The sequence below is a fragment of the Drosophila miranda genome, chromosome 4 (assembly GCF_003369915.1).
Source record: "Drosophila miranda strain MSH22 chromosome 4, D.miranda_PacBio2.1, whole genome shotgun sequence".
NCBI lineage: Eukaryota > Metazoa > Arthropoda > Insecta > Diptera > Drosophilidae > Drosophila > Drosophila miranda.
In genome coordinates, this window is record NC_046677.1 from 21,146,290 (window position 1) to 21,174,141 (window position 27,852).

At 40.8% G+C, this 27,852-nt stretch overlaps 2 protein-coding genes across 8 annotated transcripts in view; both read right to left on the reverse strand.

Moving 5' to 3' along the window:
• LOC108162822 (GTPase-activating protein skywalker) overlaps positions 1-22,141 on the reverse strand; it is a 54,524-nt gene extending 32,383 nt beyond the window's left edge. For 2 of the 7 annotated variants that reach the window (XM_017297740.2, XM_017297742.2), the window contains exons 1-3: positions 22,053-22,122; positions 20,399-21,069; positions 2,325-2,956 (exon numbers count right to left, since the gene is read on the reverse strand). In XM_017297740.2, the coding sequence (XP_017153229.1) occupies positions 2,325-2,475 (151 nt within the window). In that variant the 5' untranslated portion in view covers positions 2,476-2,956; positions 20,399-21,069; positions 22,053-22,122. Of the gene's footprint in view, positions 1-2,324; positions 2,957-20,398; positions 21,070-22,052 lie in introns of all 7 variants that reach the window. The other 5 variants (XM_033392666.1, XM_033392663.1, XM_033392664.1 and 2 more) reach the window with 4 other exon arrangements.
• A 909-nt stretch (positions 22,142-23,050) lies between these two features.
• Positions 23,051-27,287, reverse strand: LOC108163435 (microsomal triglyceride transfer protein large subunit). The gene is made up of 6 exons (XM_017298720.2): positions 27,061-27,287; positions 25,260-26,056; positions 24,263-25,193; positions 23,665-24,205; positions 23,428-23,595; positions 23,051-23,356 (listed from the first exon to the last, which is right to left on the reverse strand). Exons 1-6 carry the CDS (start codon positions 27,140-27,142, stop codon positions 23,206-23,208), a joined length of 2,670 nt encoding a protein of 889 aa, XP_017154209.1. The 5' UTR covers positions 27,143-27,287; the 3' UTR covers positions 23,051-23,205.
• Positions 27,288-27,852: the final 565 nt, after the last annotated feature.

Sequence of the window (27,852 nt, forward strand, 5' to 3'; positions counted from 1 at the left end):
ATGTTTGGTTTAAGTGCGGAAATCCTCGGACACTGTTCACTGTGTAAATAAGGTTCGAGCAAGGGCAGAAATTTCGTTGTAAAAATCACATGTAAATTGCAATTTGCATTTTCAAAGAAAAATAAACAGAAATAATTCCATTTTCTGAAGGAAATTCTGATTGAAGAGCGAGAAGCGTAAACAAAAAGGAAAATTTACTTGAGGCACTTGTAGGGCAGACACAAAGCGATACTCTATAAACATAGAGGGTTTTCAGTATGATTTAAATATAATTTAAACAAAGTAGTCATCACTGATGCAGATTCTGGGACATTCAGACTATTCTGGACTGCTCAAATCCGGTTTATGGTGAATCCTTTTCAAATATAGCTTTGTTCCGAAAGACATTTATTTATTCGCTACTCGAGGGAAAGGACAAAATCCGAATAAAACCTCTAGATCTGGCAAGACTTTGTTTTTGTATATGGTGTTTTCCCGGATGGTTGATTGGTTCCTCTGGTTCTCAAAGAATTTTCACTCATTTAATATTCGGTTCATAAATACATTTGAAAATGGTTCGTATAAGGTCTAAAGAAGGGTGCTCGATTCCAAGCCAACATCATGTCTCATAAGTGTAATCTGCTCATATCTTTCATTCCTCAGGATTGCGTTTCATACCCACTGGAAATGAGTTTATCATCCTTTTTTGTACCAGTTCATGTTCAGCTAAATTAAAACCAACAGGAAATTGCTTAAGAAATCATAGGATAACTATTCTCCTTGTTCCCGTTCGATTAGGGACATTTCTTTCCATATAATCCAATACGAAATCCCGTCATTTATTTAAACTTTTTCGTTAACTGTACGACTCTGTATTTAAATGAAATATTTTTCTGCCCTGGGCGATGTTTACACAGAGCACAGAGCGGACTGCATTAATTTGACAGGCGGTTGCCGTCGGTTTCTTCATAAATAACTATAAATATTTGAATTTTATTTCATTTTACGCTTGCGTGCTGTAATAGCCACCAAAATCACAAAAAAAAAACTGCAAAGAAACTGCTGGTCCGAGAGATCTCTCGAAATGGTTCTCCAGCGAGAAATAAACCCGTTGGGCTTTCTGGCTTGGGGGCAGTCGACTGCAGAGTGGAAATATTATTATTGCCTTTGATTATTTTTGCAAATGCCTATAATTAATTTATATCTGTATTTGTTTGTTTGATTTTTGTTTTCTGCTCTTCTGATTAATGTACTCTAATTTTGCCCGAAACGCAATTAAAAAGAAAACAAATATTCCTTTCGGGAAAGATATAAATTAAAATTGTTCCCACACAATAACAAAAGAACATGTGCTCGAGGATCGTCTGTGGATCATATGATACGTGTGAATCTTTGGCGTGGGCACTACCTTCAGGTACCTGAAGAATCGCTGAAATATACGACCTCTTGAGGCGATTTTTTTGTTTTTGCACTAAGTTTTCCCAAAATAATCATTTAATTTTAATCACCAATTGTTTTTTGGCTTTTATTGGGATTTATGTCTTGTTTATTTGCATCAATTATTATTTATATCTTTTGCATTTGTAAACAAAAAAAGATATAAAATTGATGAGAGGAAGTGAAAGGGCTATCATAATTTCAATGATTCCGAAATTGTTTTTCGTTATTGTTATCCATAGAAATTTGTATTTATTTACAAGCAAATTTGTTAAGAATTGTCCATAATAAATGTAGCCTCTTGATACAAGTCCCAATCGGTAGTATAGAGTCACGATAATCACGAGATAAGCCTCATCAATAAACATCTCAAGTTCTTCATACTCTGATAATCCAAATCGTAATACTTATGTATGCAGTATGGAACCTTCACGAATTTCTTCGCGCGCTCCACAGTATTTTTATCCGAAGGCTCCAGGCAGTACACACACACACACACATGTGCAAATGTAAAGTACGACACCAATCATCAGAAATGTGGGCGCAAAAATAATCAAAACCCGACCCGTGATGCCGAAAGATGAGATGACACGAGCCACACGGCTCCGATGCAAATACATCGGAAACACTTTCAGTGGGCAAACGGCCAGAACAGATCCTCTCGCACTTGATGTCGTCTTGGAATCTGTTTCACACCTCGTTAAAATCTCAGTAACCTTTTTCAAGTCTTTTTTCAAACATGACCTAATTTTTTAGAGCACGACCTTTCCCAGGTGCCAGAAAGATGCACAAGCGTGCGTGGACGCAGCTGTGTGATCTATTTGTGGCCCGAGAATGCAAAAACAAATTTTTAAAAGCCCCCAGAAATATGGATATTATATAAAAACCAAAAAGAAGACTTTACTTACCGGTTGGCTTGGGCAGATTGTAAAAGTCAAGGGTTTTAATTTCCGAGGTCTCGACATGCGGCGCAAACCCCTCGTACAGATCGCTCTCCTCCACAATGCCGCTCAATTTGTCGGCCTGTGCAGAGGCGTCTCCACTCCGATGGTATGGCATCTTTTTGGCCAGATTTGCAGTCGTGTGTGTGCCCTCCTTTGGGTCACTTTCCGTCGCTGTCAACTTTTTGATTTGGGTTTTGGCTCAGAGACCACTCCAAGACCTTACACCTTACTTCGGGTTTCCGTTTCTGTTTGTGTTACTGTTTTGGGCAGGAGGCAGTTGATGAGTAAATCTCCTTCGATGTTTCTTTTATTGTTTGACTAGAAAACTTTTAGATATTTATACAATTTTGGTGTTCCTTTTGATTTGTTGAATTTGTTGTTCCTTGTTTTGATTTATAGAATTTGATGTTTTTTTTTTTCTTTTTAGTATTCAAGTTTTGATGTTGGTGTTTCTCAGCAAACTTATGGAGACAGAAATACTCCAATACGATGATGCCGCGCAGAATTCATTATAGTGAACGATTTAGGACAAATACAGCGAGAGCATAGCTGTGATATAATATAATCAAATCGAAGGTGTGGGCGCGCTTCCAAGTCTGCAAATAAACGTAAAAGAGAGGCGGAAATTTGTTTATTATTTCATTCCGATTGTTTTCCAATTGCATAAACAATCAACAATCAACTCTCGTAGTCAATCAACATCAATCAATTAGACAAGATATCATTTGTGGAAGGAAATCCTTGCCATTTAGAATACTGAATGTTTATCCACCGATCCGTAATCGGTTCAATGACATGACCCATCTACATACAAGTTAATTGTAGATAATGCTAAAGGCGCCATTGGCCCATAAAATACTTGGCCGGGCATTAATTGCGGGGCCAGTCATAAAAAAAAAAAACAACAGCCAACTGGTCAGATTTATAATATATATACATATACACTCGTACATTGTATGAGGTGGCTCTGACTTTGCTGAGGGTGGCCGCTGACAGCAGCACCAGCAACAGCAACGGCAGCAGCCGGTTTGATTTCTAATTAAACCAAACAAAAATCTGAGAATGAGAATGAGAAAAACCGGCACAAATATTTAATTTCGCCATAAAAATTCTCCTCACTTATAATATACTACGAATTGGTTAGCAATTTATTTAAATAAACAATTTCACGTGATTCTTTATTGTACATTTTGGTAAATTTCGTTGATATAAATCAGATAAGGACTGCGAGAAACAGCTTCAAATAAAGATGATGACAAGAGACGATGACATGAAAAATAAAAGATACTAGTATGAAATAATAATAATATATAATAATAAGGGTCTTTCCGCCAGAGTCTTAAGGCTTAGACGCATCAACGTCTATGCAGTCATTTGGCTTAAATAAATTCCAAATTAACTTTATATATATTTGAAATTACCCTACAAAATGTTGTAATATTAAATTAAAATAAAATACCCATCTATTCCGCCTGTGAAAAAGTTGCGTATACTTAATATTCCCCCAAATTATGCTCAAATTTTTCTTCCAGAATTTTTTACCGCATATCCACACCTGGTGCCAGTCTTTTAAGCTCCAGGCTATTTATCATAAAGCATTCGTGTGATATAACCAAAAACTTTGGTCTCAATTACCCCCCACCAAACACCACCCACCAACCACTCGACGCACGGCAATTACTCGGAAATGTTTTGCTGCTTTTGTCACAATTCGCATGCACAAAGTGAGCGCCCAAGAAAATGGGAAATTAAATTGCAAATTTCTAATGAAATGCTAAGTGCATACGCATTGAAAAATAAACAACAGAACAGTACGCCCAAGAAAAGTACCTCAAAAATAAACAACACCTGCAACAATTTTGCCACGTATTTATTTGTTCACGTGTTTTATTTTTTTCATTTTCATTTGACACTCTTAATGATTTTCCCCCGTCAACTGCAGGCTACTCGTAAAAAACGACAGAACCACATTTCACTTTGGGGCGCTTTGACGCTGGTCTAGGGGGCGACGGGAGGGGGTGGTGGGCTGGGGAGACAGACATGTCTGATAGATCGCTGCGTTTGCTTGATTTCTGATGTCCGATAGAAGGTGTCGCAGGCGGACGACGGCTGCCGTCACTTTAGTTTTGAGGCTAGAAGACAGGTTGTGTGTGTGTGAATGTGTGCGTATCCAAGGCGGTTCAAGAGTGTACTTTGCTATGCTAAGTAGATAAGAATATGTGTAGTACGAGTACTCGTGTTCATATGACTGAAATGACTTCTAATTAATATGGAACGTTGCTTGATGATGCACGATGTCAAAGTCAAAAGAAAACTTACAAACCTAGTGGGTTGCATTGTGTTTAAGAGTTTAGATTACATGAGAATCCTGAAAATATATTGTTTCTTCGAAAATTTAATAAAAAGTACGACAATGATGCTCCTAAAAAACATTATGATAGTTGCGGCCACCATTTTGTGTGGAAAAATATTGAGTTTGGGGTCACCACTTTTTCTATTCTACATATTATTCGTAAAATGTGATAACAAAGGAAATTGTTTGCTGGGGTGGCCATTATACTCATTTACTTCTTCGATTGGGGTCACCACTTTATGCAGAAGCATTTTTAAGGGTCACCAAGCCATGGACAAGATTTTGTTAGGGTCACCATTCCGTAAAGTTAAAATTTGTTCACTAAAGCCCCACATTTTCTTTAAAATGTAATCCCAAAATTAATTCGGAACGGGGTCACCAAAGTGCCTCTTCGATAGCAACCTATCTTATCCACTAATGAATTAATGCACCGAAGCGCCAACCGAAAAGCAAACCTTTTCTACTCCATGGACATGCCCTATCTGAATCACATAATAAGCCTGCAAATAGAGAACTCCCCTGCGGCTCCTCCTCGAAAGAAATATTAAAGCACTTAAGCCTCATTAATTGCCTAAACAGTTTCCATTTTGTTTTACATCGAATCTCAACTCAATTGAGAACTCGATTTGTTTCGTTTCGTTTCGCTTCGTTTCGATTCGGTTCGACTGGTGTTGATGTGCAATTCTCTCATATGTATGTCAATATTATGCTACGAGTGTGTCTAGTTTTCTCAAGGTGCCGCAGGTACACACACAAAATTAAAGTCAACAGGTATATATGTATATACTTATAAGCACGTATGTATGTATATAGAGTTATTAACTGTCTGAGAACGGGCAATAGCCCCTGGACTTGAGCGGACTTATCTAAATGTTAAAATACACCCAATTTAAGCTAATGAAATCAAACGGAGCGCAACTCAATTGAATTCAATTGGACAGTTTACAATGACTAACTTAACTAAACTGAAAATCGACACAAAACTAAGCACCTACCGACTGTGGGCTGTGGGACTACGACTGAGCACAGAACAGAAATGTTGCGCCATGAATCGATTAACTCTCTCGGGTCCAGCGGCTGCTAATTAAAACGTTTATGCTAATGGCCTGACACGATGTCATGTCGCAGTGTCGCGAGATGTCATCCAAAAGAAGCTGCGAAAAGCGGCGAATGTCACAGAAATATTGACATCCCGGAGGTCAAATGAGCCAAAAAATGACTACGGCAACTGCCTTTCAGTACAGACACGCACTGTAAGTCCCTCTCTGTTTCTCTCTCTCACTCTCTGTTTGTCTCTTGTTTACCTCCTCTCTTTTCTTTCTATTGGACTTTAGCGCAGATTAAACATGGCGTCTGCCGCGGGGCGAATGTCAGGCAGGCGAAACATGGCAGACATCAACAACTCAATTAGAGGCCCAAAATAGCTCGTTTTACGCTGAATAAGCATTTAAATCATGCCAAACAGGTGTTAAGCGTTTCTGGTGCTAATCATTGGACACAATGGGTTAATCGCCCCGACAATTGACAGACCAGACCCCGAAAGACATGCCACAAAATGTTGTGGGCGGCGTGGAGTGACGCAAGTGCAACAGAAACAACGTTTGGGTCAAGACTCGAGTCGAGTCGACTCTCGCGGCCACACACGTAATGCTTGCTGCAATTTGCGTCAGTTAGCAAAGAGGGGAAAACTTTTGAGGCTTCCAAGTAATTTTCCACTACACCAAAGCTCCACCACCCAAGTTATTAGCTTCAATGGGGACTTGGAGGCTCGGAGACTCGAAGACTCGGGTACTCGGGGTAAACTAAATTGTTTCTGTTCGTACTTCAGGCAGCCACAGAACACAAAAGTTAGTCCCCCGTTCGATAAGCATGGGATCATGATGGATTATAATAGAATCAAGTGTGGGCTGTGGGGAGGAAAGTAATCCTCATGAAAGGAACTCGAGATAACAAAGTTGTGCAACTAATTCAGTTTTAGGCGGGTTCTGCTTTCAACATCAAGACACACTCGGCCCTTGATTAAATATTGTCTAAATTGGAAGTATTCAATTGGAAACTAATTTATTTAATATTTAATAGCTCTTTAAATTTATGGATTCGTTTTAAATATACGAGTATGTTGGATCTTACTTATTTTAATATGACTAAAACCAATTTTTGGATGTGCTTTCCATCGATAAAGGATTGATACCATCGATAGTTTTCGATAATTTTGATCAATTCTAAAGATATCTCATATATATGTGAATAAATGATACATTTTATAACCGATAACGCCAATAAATTATCTATATACTACATATTAAAATCTATAAATTATAGATTTCTATAAATGTCAAATAACATCGATACATTTCGGTATTTCATCGTAAAATCATCGAATGACACGAAACAAACATTATTTATAATAAAAAGAAATAAGAAATTTGTATTAGGGAATATTTTTCCTCTAATAAAACCCATTTCTTAGTGGCAGAACCTTAAGTAAAGTAAGAAAACCAACAGCACCAAAATCCTTACTAAAGAAATTCTTTGAAGCGATGTTTACATAATGAAATTCTTTCTACGAGCATTGCACAAAACATCAAATAGTTATGAAAGTCAAAGTTATCAAGTCTCCTTGATGTCCTTAACAAGTAATTACAGTACCGAAACAAGTGACATTTTGTGAAATAATTGGGTCACCTGTTGGGGAGTGAAACGAACACGAGTTCCCTTGAGGGTTTCGCCTCCTATTTGCATATGATATGAGTGGGTGGAAATGGGTTTAGGCCACGCCTCAAGTGCGTTTCAAAACGAACTTTGAAACGTGTTACATGAAAAACTGGGCCAAGCAGCTGTTGGCTTTCTGCACGGAAAAGTCCTTCTCCTTGAGAGCGGCGAGTGCAATGACTTTGTCCAGTACAGCACTCCTTCTGCTTGGGTCCTATTCCTTAGAATTCCTCTCCCTCTCTATTCATTCTGAAAACTGTGTCAAATCGGTTCGCTGCGGGGAGTAGGACTTGGAGAAATTATGCCATTGCCTGGTCGCTTGGTAAGCCCTTAAAGTAAGGGACGGCATCGACATCACAAAATGTGGGACAACATAAAACCCATTGTGTGTGGGTGTGGGCAGATGTCTCCCTGCTACGCAAGTGAATGAATGTTTGAGCGAATGTTTGCGAGTCTGTGAGTGGGTGTGACAGGACATTTTGCGTCAGCAGCAGACTATAAAAAAATGACGAAAATTCTACCCTTTGAGTGTCGAGGCATGCAATACCCTTAGAAGATCCATTTAAGCACGCTCGAGTCGAGCATTATTGGTTTATTTTGTTTTTGCACTCTCGGGTCATCTCTTTTGCGTCTTTTCGCTTGTGCGTCTGAAACTTTCGACCTTTCTAAAGTTTCAGTGCTGTAAATAGCGTAGTACCCTCTGAAAAGGGTATGCGAAAACACGCACGAAGCTGGAATTGCGTTGTTGAAACTGGTATCCGGGGTGTGTGTGTGCGGCTCCAGTGAGCAGACTGGCTCCTAAATCAATGAATGAATAAAGTAACGCGTCAGTCGCACGCATGTGCAAAAGAGATGGTGATAGAATCAATTTAAGGCAGGGGGGAATAGCGAGGACACAGAGGGCAAGCAGAGGACATGGAGAAGCAGCAGCAGGAGGACAGGACAGGCGGAGGCCTGGAGCCAAGCGTGGAGCCTTAAGTGAGAATTGATTGGCAAGGAAATCAAGTTCCAGTTTGGCGCAAGGACAGCCACTTCTGCGACACTTGCCACACAGAGAATTTGTCAGGGCAGGCGGCAACAGGCAACAATTAAAACAGGGCCCGAAGCTGTTGACCTGATTTCCAGTATCTCCCCTTGCCCCTTCCCCCCTCCCATCTTTGCCCCCGTTTTGAATGTATTGTTGTTGTTGGCTGTTGTCTCTGCTGCCTGGCTTTTTGGCGGCAGACTTCGTGACGGCTGAAAATGCCAGCCGCAGCAGAGACTCGACTCGACTCCGCGAGGCACAGCTCATGGACACGCAAGGCTTTTTTATGGGCCTTATTTTGTGTGTACCGCACCCTATGGCCAGAGAGGGGTATAACCAAAAGGCAATCATTTCGGGGGGTGGCTAAGACTCGGTTTCATGGGAGTTTCTTAACTTCCGAAAGTGTATCTCAAGCGTCGCCGCATTCGAAATTCATTTTCCATAGAGTTTCTTCTCTGTGTGTTGTGGGTTTTTTTTTGGCAACACAAGGAAAAACCTGTACAATGCACTTGCCACAAAACACAATCGCAGCAGCTCTCATGCTCGACTTGGGGGTCATTGAACCTATAGAAAAAAAAAAACTGCAAACTGCAGCAGCAGCAACGGCAACAGCAGCATTTTTATTTCATAATCATTACATATAAGAGCTGTGGCAGCAGCAGTAGCAAAATCACGTGAAATGCGGGCCCTGAGCCGGAGGCAGGCATACAGATATTTATATGGCCATTTGGCCACGTCTCTTAGCCTCCTCGCTGCCTTGGATTTTGTCTCATAAGTCCCGGTCCCTGGCCTAGACAGAAGGCAAAAACCAACTGCCGCCAAATGACAAAGAAATAATAGAGGCAGGAGCGAGAGGAACTTGAAACCAAGAGATCCCAGAGATGGGCTAAGATAAAGTCTATAAAGAGGGCTTAAAATGGGGCCATAGATGCTGTCAAAAGATACAAAAAAAGATGTGTGCAAAGACTGGCCTAGAGAGCGAAGAGCGCCAACAGAACAGAGGCTGGCTAGAGAGGGGGAAGGAGGGAGCGTGAGAGTAGCGATGGGTTCAAAAATTGCCTGATGAAACTATGGATACAATGAGAAAATTGTCTAGAAATAGCAGTCCAACTATAACTAAAATAAGGGAGTCTGAAGGAATAAATGGACCCTGAAAAGGGTTGTAGATCCGCGGTGGGGCATGTCTGTATTTTGTTTTTGCATTCTCGGTTCTTCTCTTTTACACTTTTCGATACAGCATACTGCATACAGCGTTCCCTTGTAGATGGATTAGAAGAAATCGAACAGGAAATACTCTCATCTCTTTCTTGGGGAATTAATTCTATAAATCCACACAAAAATAGTGATCCCCACTCTCCATTTGATTACCGTACAGACAACCCTCGCGCTGATGACGAGGCGGCGTCACTCAATCGCAGGGAAACAAAGGCAACGACGTAACCGGTGGCCACTTGGCCTCCAGCCCCCCTCCAGCCACCTGCATGCAACCCAAACTCCCCAAAACGGGGACGGGCGGGCCCCCAAACTTCGACCAAATGTGTGTGTTATGTAAGCGCGCATTTTCAACATATTTCTTGCTTCTTTTTTCCAGACATTTTTCGCCTCTGCGCTTCGGTGGCGCAAAAGTTCGCAATGCAGCCCAGAAAATTGCAACCCAAAAAAATACGAAAAAAAAGGAAAAAATGTATGGAGAAAAGTGCAGCGTTTGGGCGTTCTGATGGCGGAGAGAATGTTGCTGCCTGCGCGTTTGCTGGTAAAATGGAGCAAAAAGTGAATCATCAGAATTTTTTTTATTTGGTAACCTACAATGTTTACTTTATCGTTTCAGCCGCCATACGCCTCACGGATGGATGGATGGCAATAGATTGGTACATTTTAAGGGGTATTTATATGTATGTGTCGTATTTGATGAGCAATACATAATATTTCAGCGTTACTCATACGACACGTGGATACGGCAAACGACTCAAACATACGTCTAGAAATGCCACGCCCTCCGTTAGAGTTTCTGTGAAATGATATGTTTCTCACCGATGATCTTTTTTTTGTACTCACACAATTCCCTGGGTGTTCTCATGTATATCCCACTGGAAGCACGATCAGACATATTCAAGGACATATTGTAATTTTGTTTCGATACACAAAAAAAGCCAAAAATAATAGATAATACTCGAAATTAGCCCCTAAAAAATAAACACTAATAAAAAAAAATAATAATACAAATCAAATAATACTAAATACTACCAAAAATAATAAAGAAAATACCAAAACTACTGAATAGTACCAAAAAAAAACCAGAAAATACCTTTAATATTCTAAGTAATACTAACCAAAAATGTTTAAAGCTATCAAAAAATACTAAATTCCACTCAAGAAATACTAAAAAATATCAACAAATACAGCTCAGAATTTTAATTTTAAATATTAACAAAAAACAAATACTAAATACGTATTAAGTATACAACAGAATGGCTCCATTTTCCACCAATCGAAGAGGAAAAACTTCAGATTTTGCATAGGCTTTGATTCGATTCGCAAGAAACGTTGGTGGAAAAAGTATCGTGTAACAAACAACAATGGCAGTGGTTTGGGTTTAGGTTTAAGCCTCTCAAATATCCATAAGCCCCGGAATAATTACTTAATTGCCGGCGACATTCGATGCTCGCCATATGTCCAGATGGCAATATTTCACCAAAAATACTCAAATTGTATACATTTTGTGGGTAATTTGCCACTATTCGACGGCACTTAATGTGCATGTAAAATGTGTTCTCTTTGGCCATCAAGAAAGGCCCCATACGAGGGGCCTGTCCTGGCCTGGCCTGGCCTGGTCAATGAAACTTTTATTGAGACATTCAGCTGTGAGAAGCAGAGCAGCAGCAGCAGTTCCATTCAAATTATGGCTAATTACATGGACAATTTAATAGATATTTTTCCCCATATGGTTGCTCCAGCAAAAAACAAAAACAAAGGCCAAAAAACAGAGCTCTCTGGCTGTGTTATATAATGCAAAACTAGTGTAGTCTGGCGCCAGGTCTGCTGCTACTACTGCTGTCAAATCCCTTTTGGGGCAGGGCCACACAGAACACAGCGGGAGGCGTTGACCAAACATCGGTTATGTAAAAAGCATTCTTGTTGCAACACCCAGGGGCCCAGAGTTCCAGAGGCCAGGCCACACTTTGAGTAAACAAATGTGTTTATCCAAAAACATTTAGAGTATAAATATGCTGTAAATATGAATATATGTTAGCAGAGAATTCCATGTTTTTGTAGAATGATTTTTTGGTTGAGCTTTAGAGTTGATAATACAATCGGTAATCTAAGTATATGTATAATCCTTGAAAACGTGGAAATGATAAGCAGACATACGCATGTATTAATTTCTATGACATTTCATATTCTCCAAGATTGGGAACAAATAATCCAAATAGTCTGAAAATAGAGATCTATATCATTCAACAATTTTTGGACCTTAGTCTTTACTCTTTTCCAGTTGCTAGAAATCTAGCTCGGATAAAATGGGAAAACTAGGAACATTTTTAAAACAATCGAATCTATGGGAAGCTTTCTTTCGCTCTCAGAAAATTGAGTATAATTCTTGGAAAATCTTTCCACCTCTTCTAGAGGCCGTTTAACACATTATCCCTTATCCGCTCTAGTTTTTATTCCCTGATTACAACATATAATTTATCCGAATGACCCCAAGACATTGGGATAATCAACCTTGACCCTTTCTATGCATCTTTTCTGCAATATTTTTCATATTCTATAGCACAACTATTCAGTATTTCTCGATTAAATCACACAACCTGTAACCGTGAACGATAAAAATCGTGCCAATTGTTTAGCCGTGCGACATAAGCGACATAAATTGTGGGCTTGGAACACGACACGCGTTGATGGCATAAAATATGCATACTACAATACACACAATATTTATGCCGATAAGATACGACGAGGGAGGAGGGAGGAGTAGGTAGCATTAAAAAAAAAATACGAATTTTGCTGATAACGCGGCGTACTATGTATTTTGTATTTTGATTTTGATTTTGAGCGAAGGAGAGAACTTGAAGCTTTGAGTATTTTTTTGGCAGGGCAGGCATTTTTTGATAACATTCGATGGATGATAGATGGAGGGAGGCAGCACTGTGTCACGAGCTGGAAGAGGCCATAACCATAGCGAGAGAATGCTACTACTACTATCAGTCGTAGCGACTAAAAATAGTTGCCTGACATTGGCGGCGGGTTGTAAATCTCAGCGGCAATGGCATGCCTCAATGGGATTGGGAGTGGGAGTGGGAGTGGGAATGGAAATGGGAATGGGAACGGGGGATTACTAGACAGAACTTCATCTCTGATTGAATGATTGCCTGATTGCCTGATGATTACCTGATGACTGCTTTAGCTTCTATCATCTTTTATGCATTCTCGAGTTTACTCTCAATATCTCAAGCAACACCGGTTCGATGCCATCATCATTGGCATCATAAATGTATTTGTATGTATTTGTTTTATATGGCAATATTTTCGCAAAACTCTGCCATCCGCCGCGTGACTCAGAGACACAGACACAGAGTCGCGGGGGGCTCATAAATGATTTTGGTGGGGTTTGCGATTGTCTGTACACTTGTTTTCGGCATTCCAGTGAACCCCTCCGAATGGTATTGGATATACCCAACCGAACCCAACCAAACCGATCGGTAGCGGCCAGCTGAGAGCGCGGCTCGAATCGGGTTTCGGTATTCGGTGTTCGGTATTCGGCTTTCGGTATTCAGCGTCACGTGCTTTTCGAGTTCGATTCGGCTTTATCGGCGCGTTTTTCGCTTACATTTTCTTCGTTTTGTTGTAAACAATGGGGAGGCTTGTTTCTAAATATTTATAGCTTGTTCATTTGCGTGCAATGCAAGTGGCTCTGAGGGCTCTGGGGGCTCTAAGGGGTCTCTGCTCTGTGTGTAATTCGGTATCTCTCGCCGCTTATTATACAATACCATTTTGGGTTATCCACGAGTTTTATTTACTTTTTTTCAGAGTTCATTTCGCGCTCTTCGGCTTATGGGGGGGGGGGGGGGGGGGAGGGGAGCGAGGGGGAGGGGTGTGTTTTTTCTTTACTTTTTTAACTGCTTAATACCGCCCTCTTATTGTGCGATCACGTTCCCCATGTGAGTGCGTGGGTCGACAGACTCTTGCTAATTTCATAGACATGCAAAAAAATCCAAGACGCTGACTCTTTGTCAGACTTTTGCGTCAATGGCGAGAATGAAAACATCCAGTAATGGAATATTTTACAAAGCAAATTATTTTTCTTTGGAGTCGACACTTATCCGATGTGGCCATAACAAGCGGATAAGCAGGGATAAGATTTTGCATCGAAAAAATAGATAAATTGGCTAAATGGAAAAAAATTTAATGGAATATTTTATATGGAATATTTTTTTTTTCTTTGAATGCAACACTTATCCGATGAAACCATATCACGCGGATAAGCAGAAATAACAATTCAATTGAATTATAAACTTAAATATCGTCATCAGTTTTCTAGCCATGGATATCACCGGATAACAAGTTTTGCATCTAAAAGACATTAAATGGTGTATTTTACAAAGTAAATGATTCTTAAGACTTATCCGATAGACTGGGATAACGATCACAATAGTTTTCTAACCGTTTAAATGCGTCTAAAATATTTTACGGAATATCCAAAGTCAATGAGATAGATACAAATTAGTTAACCTAGCTTATCCGAGTAAATAACTAACGGATAAACCCTTAATCAAAGCCAATTCAGCCATGAGAATCCAAAACCATTATGCCACTATTTTTAAAGGCCTCCCCCACACAGGGAGGCGAGAGGTGGAATCAAGCGTTAAGCTGGAACAAATTGAAAGCAGTAAAACGGTTTTCATGGCCCCATATTGCCTGCAATAGAAACGAAAGCAAAGCAGAAGCAGATGCTTGAATATTTTGTGACCATGAGTGACACTTCCGGAGGCATCAGAATTTGCATCCAACAGCGGCCACAAACAACGCCACCCCCTGCCGTAAAAGCCCCCAGCGAAATACGAACAAATATTAATTAAAACAAATCTCCGCTGACCTCTGCCCACGCAGCATTAAATTGAATTATTATCCCAACGGCAGTCCGGCAGTCCGGCAGTACAGCCGTACGGCCGTACAACAGCAGAACAGTAGGGCAAAAAAAAGGCGAATAATTGAATAACTCGACAATCGAAAGCGCTTCAAATTAGTCCCCGGGAAAATAAACAACGGGCATAAAATATGCAAGCGAAACAAAAAGGAAAAGAAAAGGAACCAGCAAAAAAAAGATTCAAAGACAAAAGACAAGAGACAAGAGAAGAATGCTTTAGTTCCGGGGGTATCGCTAGGGCGAGTACCCCTTAGTTCAGAGAGTTCCTGATTTTGGAATAGTTCTTCATAAGAACACAATTTCGAAACAAATTTTTGGTTGATACATTTTGCAAAAGGGGTCCATTAGGGGTCGATTAGTACAGCCTTATGTTTTCAGTCTCACTGAGAAAGGATAGATAGAGGGGATAAAGGATAATACAATAGATTTCAGATTTCTCCTCGCCTGGGAAATGGTTTTCTTCATTTTGGCTGTTGAAAATATAAATTTTAGACTGGTCTCTGAGTCCTGTTTGAGCACTAAATCCAAGAAAACGTATCTCCCTGACTTTCCCACGTATATACCCCACTCTATGCACTATATGATTACCAGGTAATACAACAGAAGACTGTGAGGCGTCGGAGGTGGAGGAGGTGAAGCCCAAGAATGTTTTTTTTTTCGCAAATCGTACAACTTGAATTCCGTTGATGGCTCCTACTGAAATATTTTCGTTTCGTTTCGTTTTGGGCTTTGCTTCGGTTTGGGGTTCAGTTTTCAATTCAATTAAACTTTTGGTTGGCGCACGGCACGGAGGAGGAGCTGTTCAGAACGCATTGCTCGGAACCTGGCGGGCGTCTGGACCTTTTTGTTGTTGTTTCTTCCATGTCTGTGTCTGTGTACGTAATTCACTTTATTCAAATATGTAGTATAATAAAATAAATGCCTGGGCCTGCCTGTATGCAAAATACAATAAGCAAAACAAGTAAACTACGGGGCTGGCTGGCTGGCTGGCTGCCTGGGCCATTGTCGAGCCAAAATCTGGTTGCTCTGCCGTTTGCTGGTTTGCCTCGAACCTCGCGTCTCGCGGATACCGATACAAAGGCTAAGGCTGGAGCTGGAGCTGGGGCTTGAGCCTGAGCCTGAGGGCAGTCTGGGGCTTTGTGCTGTGCGCCGGATGTTTTTTTCACAACCAAGTCCCCAACTACAACAGCAGCATTATGCGAATTGAACTTATCTTCAATGAAGAATGACAACGGCGACAACAGCAACGAGTGCCCAGGGATGAGAGAGAGAGAGAGAGGCTCTCGAGACTGCGGCTGGGGGTGTCGCAATGGATAAATGACGGGACAGTGCACTCTAGAGGCAGTCTCTAGTGGCTATCAGTCCGCTAAAGTATACACCCACAGCCACGCTATGCATTGCAGTGGATAAGAGTGATTCCAAGTAGATTCTCGAGGGATCTGAAGCTGAGCCTTGCATTATTGCACTCAAATTAAGTGCTCGGATAATAGCGGATAAGGTAAATGAGCATTAATTTTTATCTGGTGTGATTTTCATAGAATATTCAAATTATACGTCACAACAAAAGGTCAGGGATAAGCTATAAATAACATTAAATTGCTTAAGTGCAAACAAAGAAAAACAAATTAAAGTATCACAAGTGCTGGCATAAAAGGAAATAAAGGGAAAAGCGTATAGCGTATTTCAATTATCCGTCTCAATTGCAAGTAAAGGATAAGCAATGAATAACATTAAATAGTTTAGAAGCCGGATTTTTAGCTATCCCAGCCTTTAAATAACTCTCGGATAACAAGGGATAAGAAATTAAAGTATCAACTATCAATGATATATTCTTTTCATAGAGTATTTCTATTATCCGTGTCAATAGAAGATCAGGGATAAGCCCCAAAGTCAAGGTTAAGCTTTAAAAGCCTTAAAAATATTGATATTGAATTATCTTAGCTCTCGGATAACAAAGGAGAATAAAACAAAATAGCTACAAGAATTCAAATATTTAAATTGTAAAGTATTTTCTATTCCATATTAGTCTTGATTGGAAGGAACAGATAAACCTTAATAGATACAATTCAACTGATACAGAAATGACGCAAATTTTTGGAACAAACCATAAGGAATTCGCAGAAAATTCTTATCATTTAGCCATTTCGAAAGTTTCCCTTAGAAACGCATACTTAACCCACATCGATATGATTTACATACATTTACAGCACTTCCTACCAAATAAATGACACTGATAACTATATAACCAGATCTGGTCATTGATTTACAACTTATCCGGCTTACGAATCCAAGCACGGATAACGTTTACAGCACAGAGGCAGGCAGGCAGGCAGCAGGCAGGCACACATGAAGGTTATTTAATCATGGGGAAATGGACAAATATTTACCCCCCTGATCGCGCTCTCAGTTATTAGATTTTATTCATTAACGAAAATATATAGCTATAGGTATGCCACGATATATAACGATACACACACATACATTCATATACGAGTATTTAATATTTTGTTTTTTGTTTGTTGCAGCTGTGAAGTGAAGCCCAAGCCCCCCACCGAATGAAATTACTTGCACAAATTAATGCCGCAGACAGAACAGACACACACAAATTGATTGTTTGATATCTCGTCGAGGCATATGCTGTACACAGTTAGCTGTATCTGTATCTGCTGCTCTCTATATAGAGCATTTCTACTCGTATATGGTGGAGAGAACGCATTCATATCGCTTAAATTGCTTTCGGTCGCTTCGGTTTTATTTTAGTCTTTATTTTTTATGCTTGTTGGTGGGCGTCCGTTGTTTGTTTCGCTTCTCTGTTCTGTCATTAACACACATCGCGCGGATAAGTACTTGATTTAATAAATTTGATTAGGATTTACGACTCGGTCAAGAGTGTGTGTGGGGGTTTTCAATTTCAGACTGCAATAAAGGCAAAGCCAGCGATCCAGCGAGCCAGCAAGAGGCCAAGTGTGCGAAGTTTTTCCTGGTATCTGGGTATAATTTCATCATGTGTTCGTCTCCAATAACGTATTAGTAGAGCAGGCAAACTTGAAGATCAATTATTCAAAATTGTTACACAGATGTTCCTTATTTACTTATTTATTACATTACAGAGTAGGAAAACTTGTGGAATACTCTTTCAGGTTCAACGAATACATCATTTGAAGATCTTTTATACATCTTTTTTAAACTTTTTACAGATTTATTGTTCCTTTTTAATAATTCATCCAGCTTGGGTGTCTGTTCTCCCAGAGTCCTCAAAGTTTAGCCCCCAAAATCCTTTGAGCTGTTGGACAATACTACAGGATCAGCCTTCGGTCAGATTGTACTCGTATCTACCTTGCAGCATTATAGAAAACCGTGTAAATATTTGGTATTTTAATTCCATATAAATACACAAAAATCGGGGGCTTGTTTAGCTTTTCCACAAGGAAACTGTGCCAGGGAATAAATATATTCGCTTTCAATCTAAAAGACTATCCATGCATATACCCCTACATACATTCAGACAGCAACAGACCCAGAAACAAGTCTACATACATCTCGTACATCTGTATACTCGTACATCTATTCGTAGTCTCAGTTTTTCTATATAAATACTATTTTTTAACCAAAAGCTAAAGCAATTACAAGTACACATCCGCTAAAAAACATTTCAAGCCAACCGCAGTTGCAGAAACCAATTAATTTTCTGGTTATTTAACATAAACCCAGTTGCATGACAACCAAAATAAATTCAGAGTTTTTGTGCAACATTGTGGTGGCCACAAAGCGTGGCATGGCCATAAATATAAACAGAAGCACAAATGAGCCGAAAATTATTGATTTTCTCTCAAGAAATAGGGTTACCAGGCGATGGTTTGATTGTGGATTGTGGATCCTGTCGATGAGGTGGGTCAGTGCTTAGGTTGTCCTGAGTTGAATGAACCCTTTGGGCTTTGTCCGTCTCAGAGACATTGAGTTGTTTGTTGGATTTGCATTTGTATCCATCCATAATCCATAATCGCAAGTGAATCATCGAATAAATCACATTGTCATCGTCTAGGCAGTGGCACGTACACACAAATCAGAATCTCTGAATATTCGATATGGATAAATATGCCACTACTCGTAGATGGATTGAATGTGTTTGAGTGCCTGCCTGGCCTGGCCTGGCGACACGTTGACTCGATTGAAATCGATTGAGTCCGATTCTCGGTACTTTTCTGGTCTTTTTATTTCTTTTCTGCTTTTATTTCTGCCGGATCTGTCTGTAATTGCAAAAGTTTGTTTGTCGCTGCACGACTGAGAGTTTTTTTATTTTCATTTTGAAAGCATAACCGATTTGAAAAGTCGTTTTGCATAACTTCTCGACTGGCGGCGATTGACTCACGTGAGCGAACGATTTGCTGGGTCCCTGGTGACAGATAGACAGCCAGACAGATACAATTTGTCCATTGCCAATCGTCAAATGTATTAATGATAAAAACGAATATTCGTACGAGTATTCAAGCTCGATATCCGTTTATTTAATTGGGTCGCTGGCTGGGAAATCACAGATAAGATAAAACCAAAGCAAAAATTGAATTTTCTTTTTGGCGAATGCTTGTGTTTTGCCAAGAATTTCCCAAGAATTCTAATGTTTGTAAGGCCTTAATAAATATTGTCAATTCATAGTGATCGGATACAAATGATTGTTTTAACTGTGACTCATTTAAAGAATTATAACGAACACGAGGGTATATGTATTTACCAACGTCATATCTGATTGAAGTCAATCCCACAAAAACCCCAAGTTATATCTAAAAAAATGAGTCACAGGAGCCCGCTAAAACATCAATAGAATATAAATCTTAACATGCATTCGCGGATACCACAGAAACATAGAACCATCTTTATCTTATTTCGATTTCTTTGAAGATTATAAAATACAACATGAAATATCTGTAAAAATACTAAAGTTGTCAACAAATAACTCACGATATGGAAGCAAAAAAAACATTGCACCAATTTAGAATTCCCCCAAAAGCAAATCTAATAAATAACAAAACATCTCATCTTCACTTTAATCAAGGGTTAACCCCACTCTACCCGTCGAAACCCTTCTTTCCACTGCCATTATCTACCCAGAAGACATCGTTTTAGGGCCGTCATAAATTGTGCAAGGTTGGGGAGCCGAACATACTAAAAGTATTCTATCTAATCAGTTACGTTATGTATGACAAAAGCGGAAAAACCTAAAAAGAAAACCAAAGAGAAACTAAAAAGGTTCAACATGAATTTGGTATAAAACAAAATTATGTTTAGAACTGTGATTCATTTAAATTATTCATCCTTTTAAATGTTTGAACCTTTAATCCAATGATTGGCACAAAAATTATTATCAAAGAAATGGTTGGGTTAACATCGATGAACAAGTGATTCATGGAAGAAGCGAGAAGCACAGCACTCGAAGATAAGAAAAGAACCCAAAAACGAGACTGAAACAGGAAAGAGAGTGGATACCGAGGCTATTGATACCCTTGTAACTCTTTAACACTTGGGGATAGAAACCGAAAGACATATAATGTTGCCTGGTCCTGAACATTTATTTCAAAAATCCTTCCAAACACAGCAGCTTGTCAAAGTCTTCATACTGACTCCCTCCATAGGGTATCCAAAAGATGCAACGAAATATCAATTTCAGGCACAAGGAAAAGGAAAGGGAACGGGATAGAGCCATAGAGAGGAGGAAATGGAAAGAGATAGAACCATACAGAGTGGGAGATGGCCAGATAGGGAGACAGAGTGAGGCTGAAAAGAAGAGACTTTGGTGTTGCTTCCCTTACCTGTCAATTTTCGTTGTGTTTTTTTTTTGTGTTTTTTGTTGTTCTCCTTGTTTTCGCCTGAGGGCCACCGTGTCCCTTCGTTCGTTGATTATTTTTATCTTTTTTTATTCTCTCTCTCTCTCTCTTGTGTTCTGCTGCGTTTTGTTCTCCTTCTTTTTATTTTCACACACACACGCGGGTTTTTTGTTTTGCTTGCCTCGTTCGTTCGTTTCGTTCTTCGTGCTGTCACGTTTTCACTTTCACAGTTAAATTCTAAAGGAAAAGGGAAAAGCAAAAGAATTTATGCTCAAGTGCAGCCGGGGGCGGGGTACCAAGCACCTTGCACGGGGCTATGACTGCTCTTTGGCCTTTTGCACAAGTGTGGGTGGCACGAGAGAGTGTGACGTTAGTTGGCAGAGTGTTCGTACGGTTCGTACCAGTGCTGAGTGCTGCGACGACGGACCACCTTACACTGCCGAGCGTTGAAATTCGAATGAGCGCCAGCGATGGATGACGTTGGGTCCAGAGCGCGTGATACCGTTACCAGAGCGGGGGACAGCTAGAGAGAGCGCGAGCGCCAAGCAAGAGCGTGCGCAAGTGTCTGTGAGTGGAAGCCAGGGAGCCAAAGATGCGCAAAACGGTTCACAAAAGCAATTCATGGAAATTCAAATTTGGAAAATGAATTTACATTCCTGTAATGGAGTACAATAACCCGACACAATTAGTACGGTCAATCAATCAATTTTTGCCAAATAATTTATGTCACAATAAATGACACTTTCAAAAGACAGAGGAAGACTTCAGGATTCATGTAATTGAAACTTTCAGTTTGAAATATATATCTTTTTTTATCGTTCATCACAAACACAGGTAGGTCGGTCACGTAATTTGATTGCGGAACCAGTTTCGGTTCAGTGAGAGCGGGAGAGCAAACTGATCAGCAATCAATCGCTCTTCTCTTCGCACTATTTCAGGCCCTACTCTTCACATCCTCATACGCATGTATGTGTTCGGGTGCGATATTGATAAAATACAAATGCTAATTTTGCCGGCTAATTTATGTAAAAAAGCGATAATTTAAACATTTTTCGAATTGTTACGAGAAAACGCTTCTTAGATCGCTGCACAAGAGCAGCTGCATTTTAGATATCTATATTTTTGCACATAAATTGCAGAGCACTTCCTCCACACGTGGTTTTTCTCCTTCTTTAAGGCAACAAAAAATTGTAGGATTTTTGTTCTCTCATCTTCGCTCATTTGCTCTCTTTCCCACACTCTTCTCTCCCAATTGTGAACATTTTCGTACGTTTGTGTGTGTTCGTGTGAGTGCCGAAAAAGGAAAGAAAAATTATCACGAAAAAGATTCAATTTTTATATGGTTTAACACTTAATTTGAGCTTTTAGTTAGCGCATTTTTTATAGTTCTTCACACAAACAATTTAAACCATAAGCACTTGTCGAATATGTGTTTATATTCGTGTTCACAGCGCGACAAATCTGGTACGTTTATCTTCATATGCATTGGTATTTCTGTGGCTGTGTCAGGGCGCCCACAAGTGTGTGTGTGTGTGTGTGAAGACGGGCCTCCGAGAGCAACAGCATTAGAAGGCGACATTTGTTGGCCTAATTTCATGCGGATATTCCCGGAAACTGCATTTAATCCGCGAGCGTTTACCTCTGCTCACGTTTCAAATCCCTTTAACTTTTATTGAAGATATCGCAATTATTATTTATAAAATTTCTTCTTTTTGTTTTTTGTGCACTTTTTGCCGCGTTCGTACCGATGAAAAAACTTACTTAACCCACTTAACCCCCCTCAATTTAAACAGGTGAACAACATGATTTAAGCAGCGGAACCTACTTCTGTTTTTAAATTCTTCGTGTAGATCCATCTTTCCTTCTTACTTAGAAACAAAATCACCACGATATCTTTCACCTGAACTGCGCGAAAATACTTCAAAATTCATAATTTTCGTGAAGCGTATTTGAATACCCACTGGACTACAATGGGTTAATCGCTTATGTCCCATGATCAGAAATCATATTTCTTGATTTTGATATTCGATTTGATATTATCAACTAGCTAGGACCCTCAGCCCAGAACACATAATTTTACCCGATTGATGAGTCAATTTTCTACACGATTGGCTAATATTAAATACTTTCTGTTATTTGGTTATGTCTAAAATAAGGTGTGAGCAAGAGTCACCGCATAAAACGTAAGTGTGACGGAATGAAACGTGTGGGAAATGCTACGTATTAATGCTGAGTATGGACATTTGTATACCCTTTTTCTTCTTATTAATGCCAAAAACTGTTATCCAAGCTGCTTTTAAAAGTAATTAATAATTTTGTTTTCACAGATTGGCATGTTTTTGACCTATTCATGAAGTTAATTAGATTCCTGTTGATAAATCTCGATCCCGATATAGTATTCTCGCGACTGCAAGAAGACATATGTACGCAAACATTTTTTTCAGTTAGCTTTTAATAAATTTCGATTTGGACCCAGATCTTTGGGTATAGACTACAAATTCTATATCCTTATTCCTTCAAGGGTATTTCATATTTCGATAGTGAAGGTGCAAACAAATATCGTTATATTTGTGCAATAAACTGTGTAAAAATTAATTCAAATTATTTTGGTGTACTTTTTAAATTAAAAAAAACCGCTTTGGCATTGAAAATTATATTGTCTTTGTTCTTACAAGTTTACAACTATATCGAGTCTTAATCTCTGCGCTTTTTACATAGCATTTCAGTTAAATTGATAAAAGTTCTGGAAGCAATCTCTCAAATCGCATTTTGTTTCTTAGTTTTTAATTTTACTAATCGCTAAATATCAGGTTGCACATCTCATTGTTCTTCTGATTGAGGGCAAAAGTGCAGCCGGGCGTCCGATGGTTGATTGTGGAGTGGACATGTTTCGCATAAGACCGCCCCACTTCCTGCAGAAACACCGAACGAGTGCTGGTTTGCCTGGTAAACAGAGGGATGGGATTATATTTAAAATAAAGGAAATTTCGAGTATATTTCCGTGTAAAACTCACTTGAGTAGCTGTTCGGGTCGTTGCAGTTGCATGCACAGCTTGATGCCGCTGTAAAAGTCCAAATCCGCCTTCAGACTCAGTTTCGGTTCGTGCCTCAAAGTGAAATCCTGCACAAGTTTCGCATAGGTGAATCCCACAGCCACATGTCCCACGACAGCGCTGCCCGTGCTAAAAAGAAAAAAGAATCAGAAAATATTATAATCCTCAAAATTCCTTTTTAGATGTTCCTGCACTCACTTTTGCTGTATCTCCGTCTGTGCATTGCGATTCCACAAGCTGAATCCCACCTTTCCGTTGAGATCCACACTGCGGGCGCCGAGTACCCTCCAATGGAGGCTGGCACCCGATGCCAGGACAATGTAGTGCTCATGATCCTGGGCCAAAGTGGTGGCCTGATACGCAGGCGTCGAGTCCGAAGCCGTTCCGCCCCACACATGACCCATCAGCTCTGTTTGGCCGCTGAAAAAGATCAGTGGACGCAATTGAGAGCCCTGCACACTGATCTCCATGCCAGCGGTGACGCTCTCCCCGCTTTCCAGCTCATCATCGGCGGGAATGGGATCGCTCTCATCGCTAGCGTCGCCATCGCCCACCACCGCACCCAGACCGGCTGTGTAGATGCCCAGCTTAAAGCTGCTGGCCTGGGCATGGCCCGCCTGCAGTAGAAACTCCACTGAACCCCGCTTTAGGATGCCCTGCTGCACCTCCTGGGTGCTAAGCAGCGATTCGTTGAAGGCGGGCGACTGGGAGAGCTGTCGCCTGAGGACAGTGGTGAGGCCTGAAATGGGAACTTCCTTTAGCATTTTGGTCTTTGGATTTACTTTCGTTTCTTTACCTTTTTGTCCCATTACGTGGTAGTTGTTAACCTTAGACCGCTTGGCCAGCTCCTGCCTAAGGAGTCCCCTAAAACGTGGACACATCTCGGCCAGCATGCGCAGCTTCTGCAGCACATACTTTTTAATCTCAAACTGTCTGTCTGTTGAGGACAAATAGTCGAGGATGTGGCCCAGCTGCTCGGCCGAGGGTCGCAGGGCCAGCAGCACATCCAAAGCCAAGGTGCGAGCAGAGCTATCGAAGCGTCGTCGTCGCTGGTAGAAGATGCTCTCGAACTGCTGGCGATGCGAGACATTGAAACTTCTCGCAGGGAACGATTTCAGGGCCTGCAAAGCGGCCACCGCGAGATTGGGCTCCTGCCGTGTCTGAGCCTGTTCTAGCAGTGCCTCAATAGTGGCCACATCCTGGAGATTCTGCAGGGCGCGTATGTACAAAATGGGCTGCTTGGAGCCAAGTCCCTCCAGGAGGAAAGCGCGCACTTGCTGCAGCAGCAGATCGTTGCCATCGAAGCCACTCTGTCGCGTCAACGTGGCCAGCGTTTGGATGATACTTTCTCTCAGCGCTGACTGCTTGTTGGTGGCATCCACCTTCAGGAGGCCATACAAATGCTCGATGATTCGTCTTTCTGGATGCGTGGCCACGGCCAGCGATTGCAGATACTTCTCCAGAAGCTCCAGCTGCTCTGTATTGGTCGCTGCATCGCTGTAGAATTGACTGAAGGTGGCATTGTGGGCCTCGAAGGTCTGCACTGCTCCGAGCAGATCCACCAATTGGGGCAAGATTTTCGTGTGCTTCTGGAGCAGCTGTTTGAACTGAGGCTGCTTGGTGAGACGTGCCAGCGGCAGCAACTGGACGTACAGCAGGGCCAGCGAGGATTTTCCCACGTCATCGGCTTGCAGCTGATCTTCCGATTGTGCCAGCAGTTTTTCAAGCTGAAAATAAACAAAAAATAGACATTACCAATTGCTTCTTTAAAAAGGCTTAGCCCTTCTGCTCACATTTTGCTGCTTTAGCTCACTAATGCTACTGTCCACATCCGCCTCCAGCTGAAACACGCGATACCACTCCAATAGACTCTCAATGGCCGCCTCCAGGCTGGGTACATCAAGCTGTGGCACCTCTTCTGCTCCCTGGTACGCATGCTGTAAGAGAAGGCTGCTTTGTACAGTGCTTCCAGCATCTGGCTTGGCGGCCGGGGTCAGGCGGTGCGTCTCCACAGATTCGGCCCGCAGCAGGGCTCCATCTGCGGACAGCTCGTAGCTGACTTGCTCTTGGGACAGCTGAGATACGCCCAGAGCCTCTTCCGGATGGTAATTTACGCGCAGATCCCAGAGCGCGCAATCCATCTTGCTTTTTTCCACGCTCGTCGACGATTTAACATTGTACGCGACACGACAGTGGCCAGACACATCGAGCTCCTCGCTGCCCTCGAAGCGTAGCTGCAGCAGGGAGGCGATGCCCCGCTCCAGATTCAAAAGGGACTGATCCCGACCTGTGTGAGCAATCACTTGATGCGGCTGTCCCTGGACCAGGCTGATGTAGAAGGGTCTGTCGGGTATCTGGCTAATCGGACGCTCCACCTGATGGTCCAGGCCGGGCGCACTCACGCGACTCCCGCTGAAGGACACCTCCAGCAGCTGATCCTCGCCCTGGCTCCATACCGAATTGATCTTCAGTTCGGTCTCGAAGGTGTATCTCGTCTCCTCAGTGCCACTTAAGCCCTGGAGGCTCACAGTATTCTGCAGCTTGAAGATTTGCTGGCTGTTTGGAGGCACCAGTGCCGCTTGTACCACACCTGCGGGCGACAGTGAGGGGGAGCGGGAATGGGAGCATAGGAAAAGAAAGAAACACAATGGAACACGTCATTAGTGATAGAATTTGTATAACTTTCACCCAAGCAAAAGAGGAATAAGCTGATCAGAAATTTCAATTCCTATTCAACATGTGGCCTCCGGCTGAGGTTATCATCAACAAGTGGGCCCCCTCCGCCGCACAGTGGGTGGCTCTAGCGATTTTGTGGAATAAATCAACTCGGAAGAATTCCAGAAAGAGATAAGCAAGGAATGGGATGAGCAGATAGGAAGCAAAGGTCGTACAAATAACAAGAAGCGATGGAAAGATTGTAAATAGTTTTTGAATCTTTCTCCTAATCATAAAAATGCATTTCTACATTTTTAAGATTAGATTAAGATACGCTGCCAAGGTCGTTTCTTGTGATTTTTTTTTTTATATTTGTTAAACAAACAAATTGGACAGGATAAACACAAGATAGAATAAATATTTCAAAGGAAGATAAACTACATTTTTAAGAAACTGAATATCGAAGATGAAGAACATAAAAGTGGCAAGTGTGCTCTTCAAGACAGATAAAAAGTACGTTTCAGAATATTTAAACTTTTAAATAATACTCTACTCTTTGGATTTTTTAAAATTAAGAATTTTTCGAATGCAATTAAATCTAATCTAAGCTAATTTGTTCTGATCTTAACAGTTTCGTCGTTTCCTTACTTGCCTTTTCCATATTGGCCCACTGTGCAGAAACAGCTGCTCCAATTGAGAAGTGTGTCAGATAAACGGTCTTGGTCTTGGCTTTGAATGTATGAGTCGATAAATCTCTGAGGGAGAGCAATGTCAAAGTCTCTCTCTCTGTCCCCCAAAGTGAGTGGGTGAGAGAGTTCTTTGAGTAAAAACCGATACAAACAAACAAAGTTCATTCAACTTAAAGTTAAGCACTTTCTACGTGCTTTGCATATGCCAAAAACCCATTTAGTAACTAAATATTTGCTTTAAGAACCTTACCCAAACAGCAGACAGCGAAGACACCGATGAGGAGCAGAGATCGCAGATCTGGATTGTTCGTTTTCCTTTTAAATTTCTGCATACTTGTTGCTTTTTGTATTGCTTCACTTGGCACTTGAGTATTTCTAGGTGTTAAATCATTGATAAGACTAGTGTTAAGCCAACTTGGTGACTTTAAATCGGCGACCGCCCTTTACAGAAAACGAGAGAGAAATGTGTTCGCGACCGCGGGTACTGGTAGTCAGTGCTGCCATTTTAGCCTATTTAAGGCTAGATCTAGCTTATTTGAAAATGGATATGCTTGAATTATGAAAATTCCTATAGCCTTAAATCTAGCCATTTTTAATTTCACTAAAAAGTTCACTTAGTCCCTTGGAAAAGCACAGATGACACTATAAACTTTGGTCAGAAATATTTTATTGTTTGATGTATCTAGCACTACTGGTACTACCGGCTGAAACGAAGATGCACCAAAATTAGGCAAGCGCTTGCACAAAAATACCACCAGTGCTGAAAGTGCAGCTATTTTATAGCTTGTTCTGGCTATTTTCACAGTACGATATGTAGACATATTTGAAAATTGCTGTAAACTGTTACCTGTTGCTATTGCTACTAGCTATTCTCTTCTGTTGATAAAATTGAACTTATAAAGAAGTAAATACATCAAATTAATACTATGGTTGCTAGAGGACGGATAGTAATGTCCAATTTGTCAAAAAAATTTGATACATATGTACAAAAATTGATCTTCAAAAGAGGTGACTACATCTAAAGCAATATTTTTTTTAAATT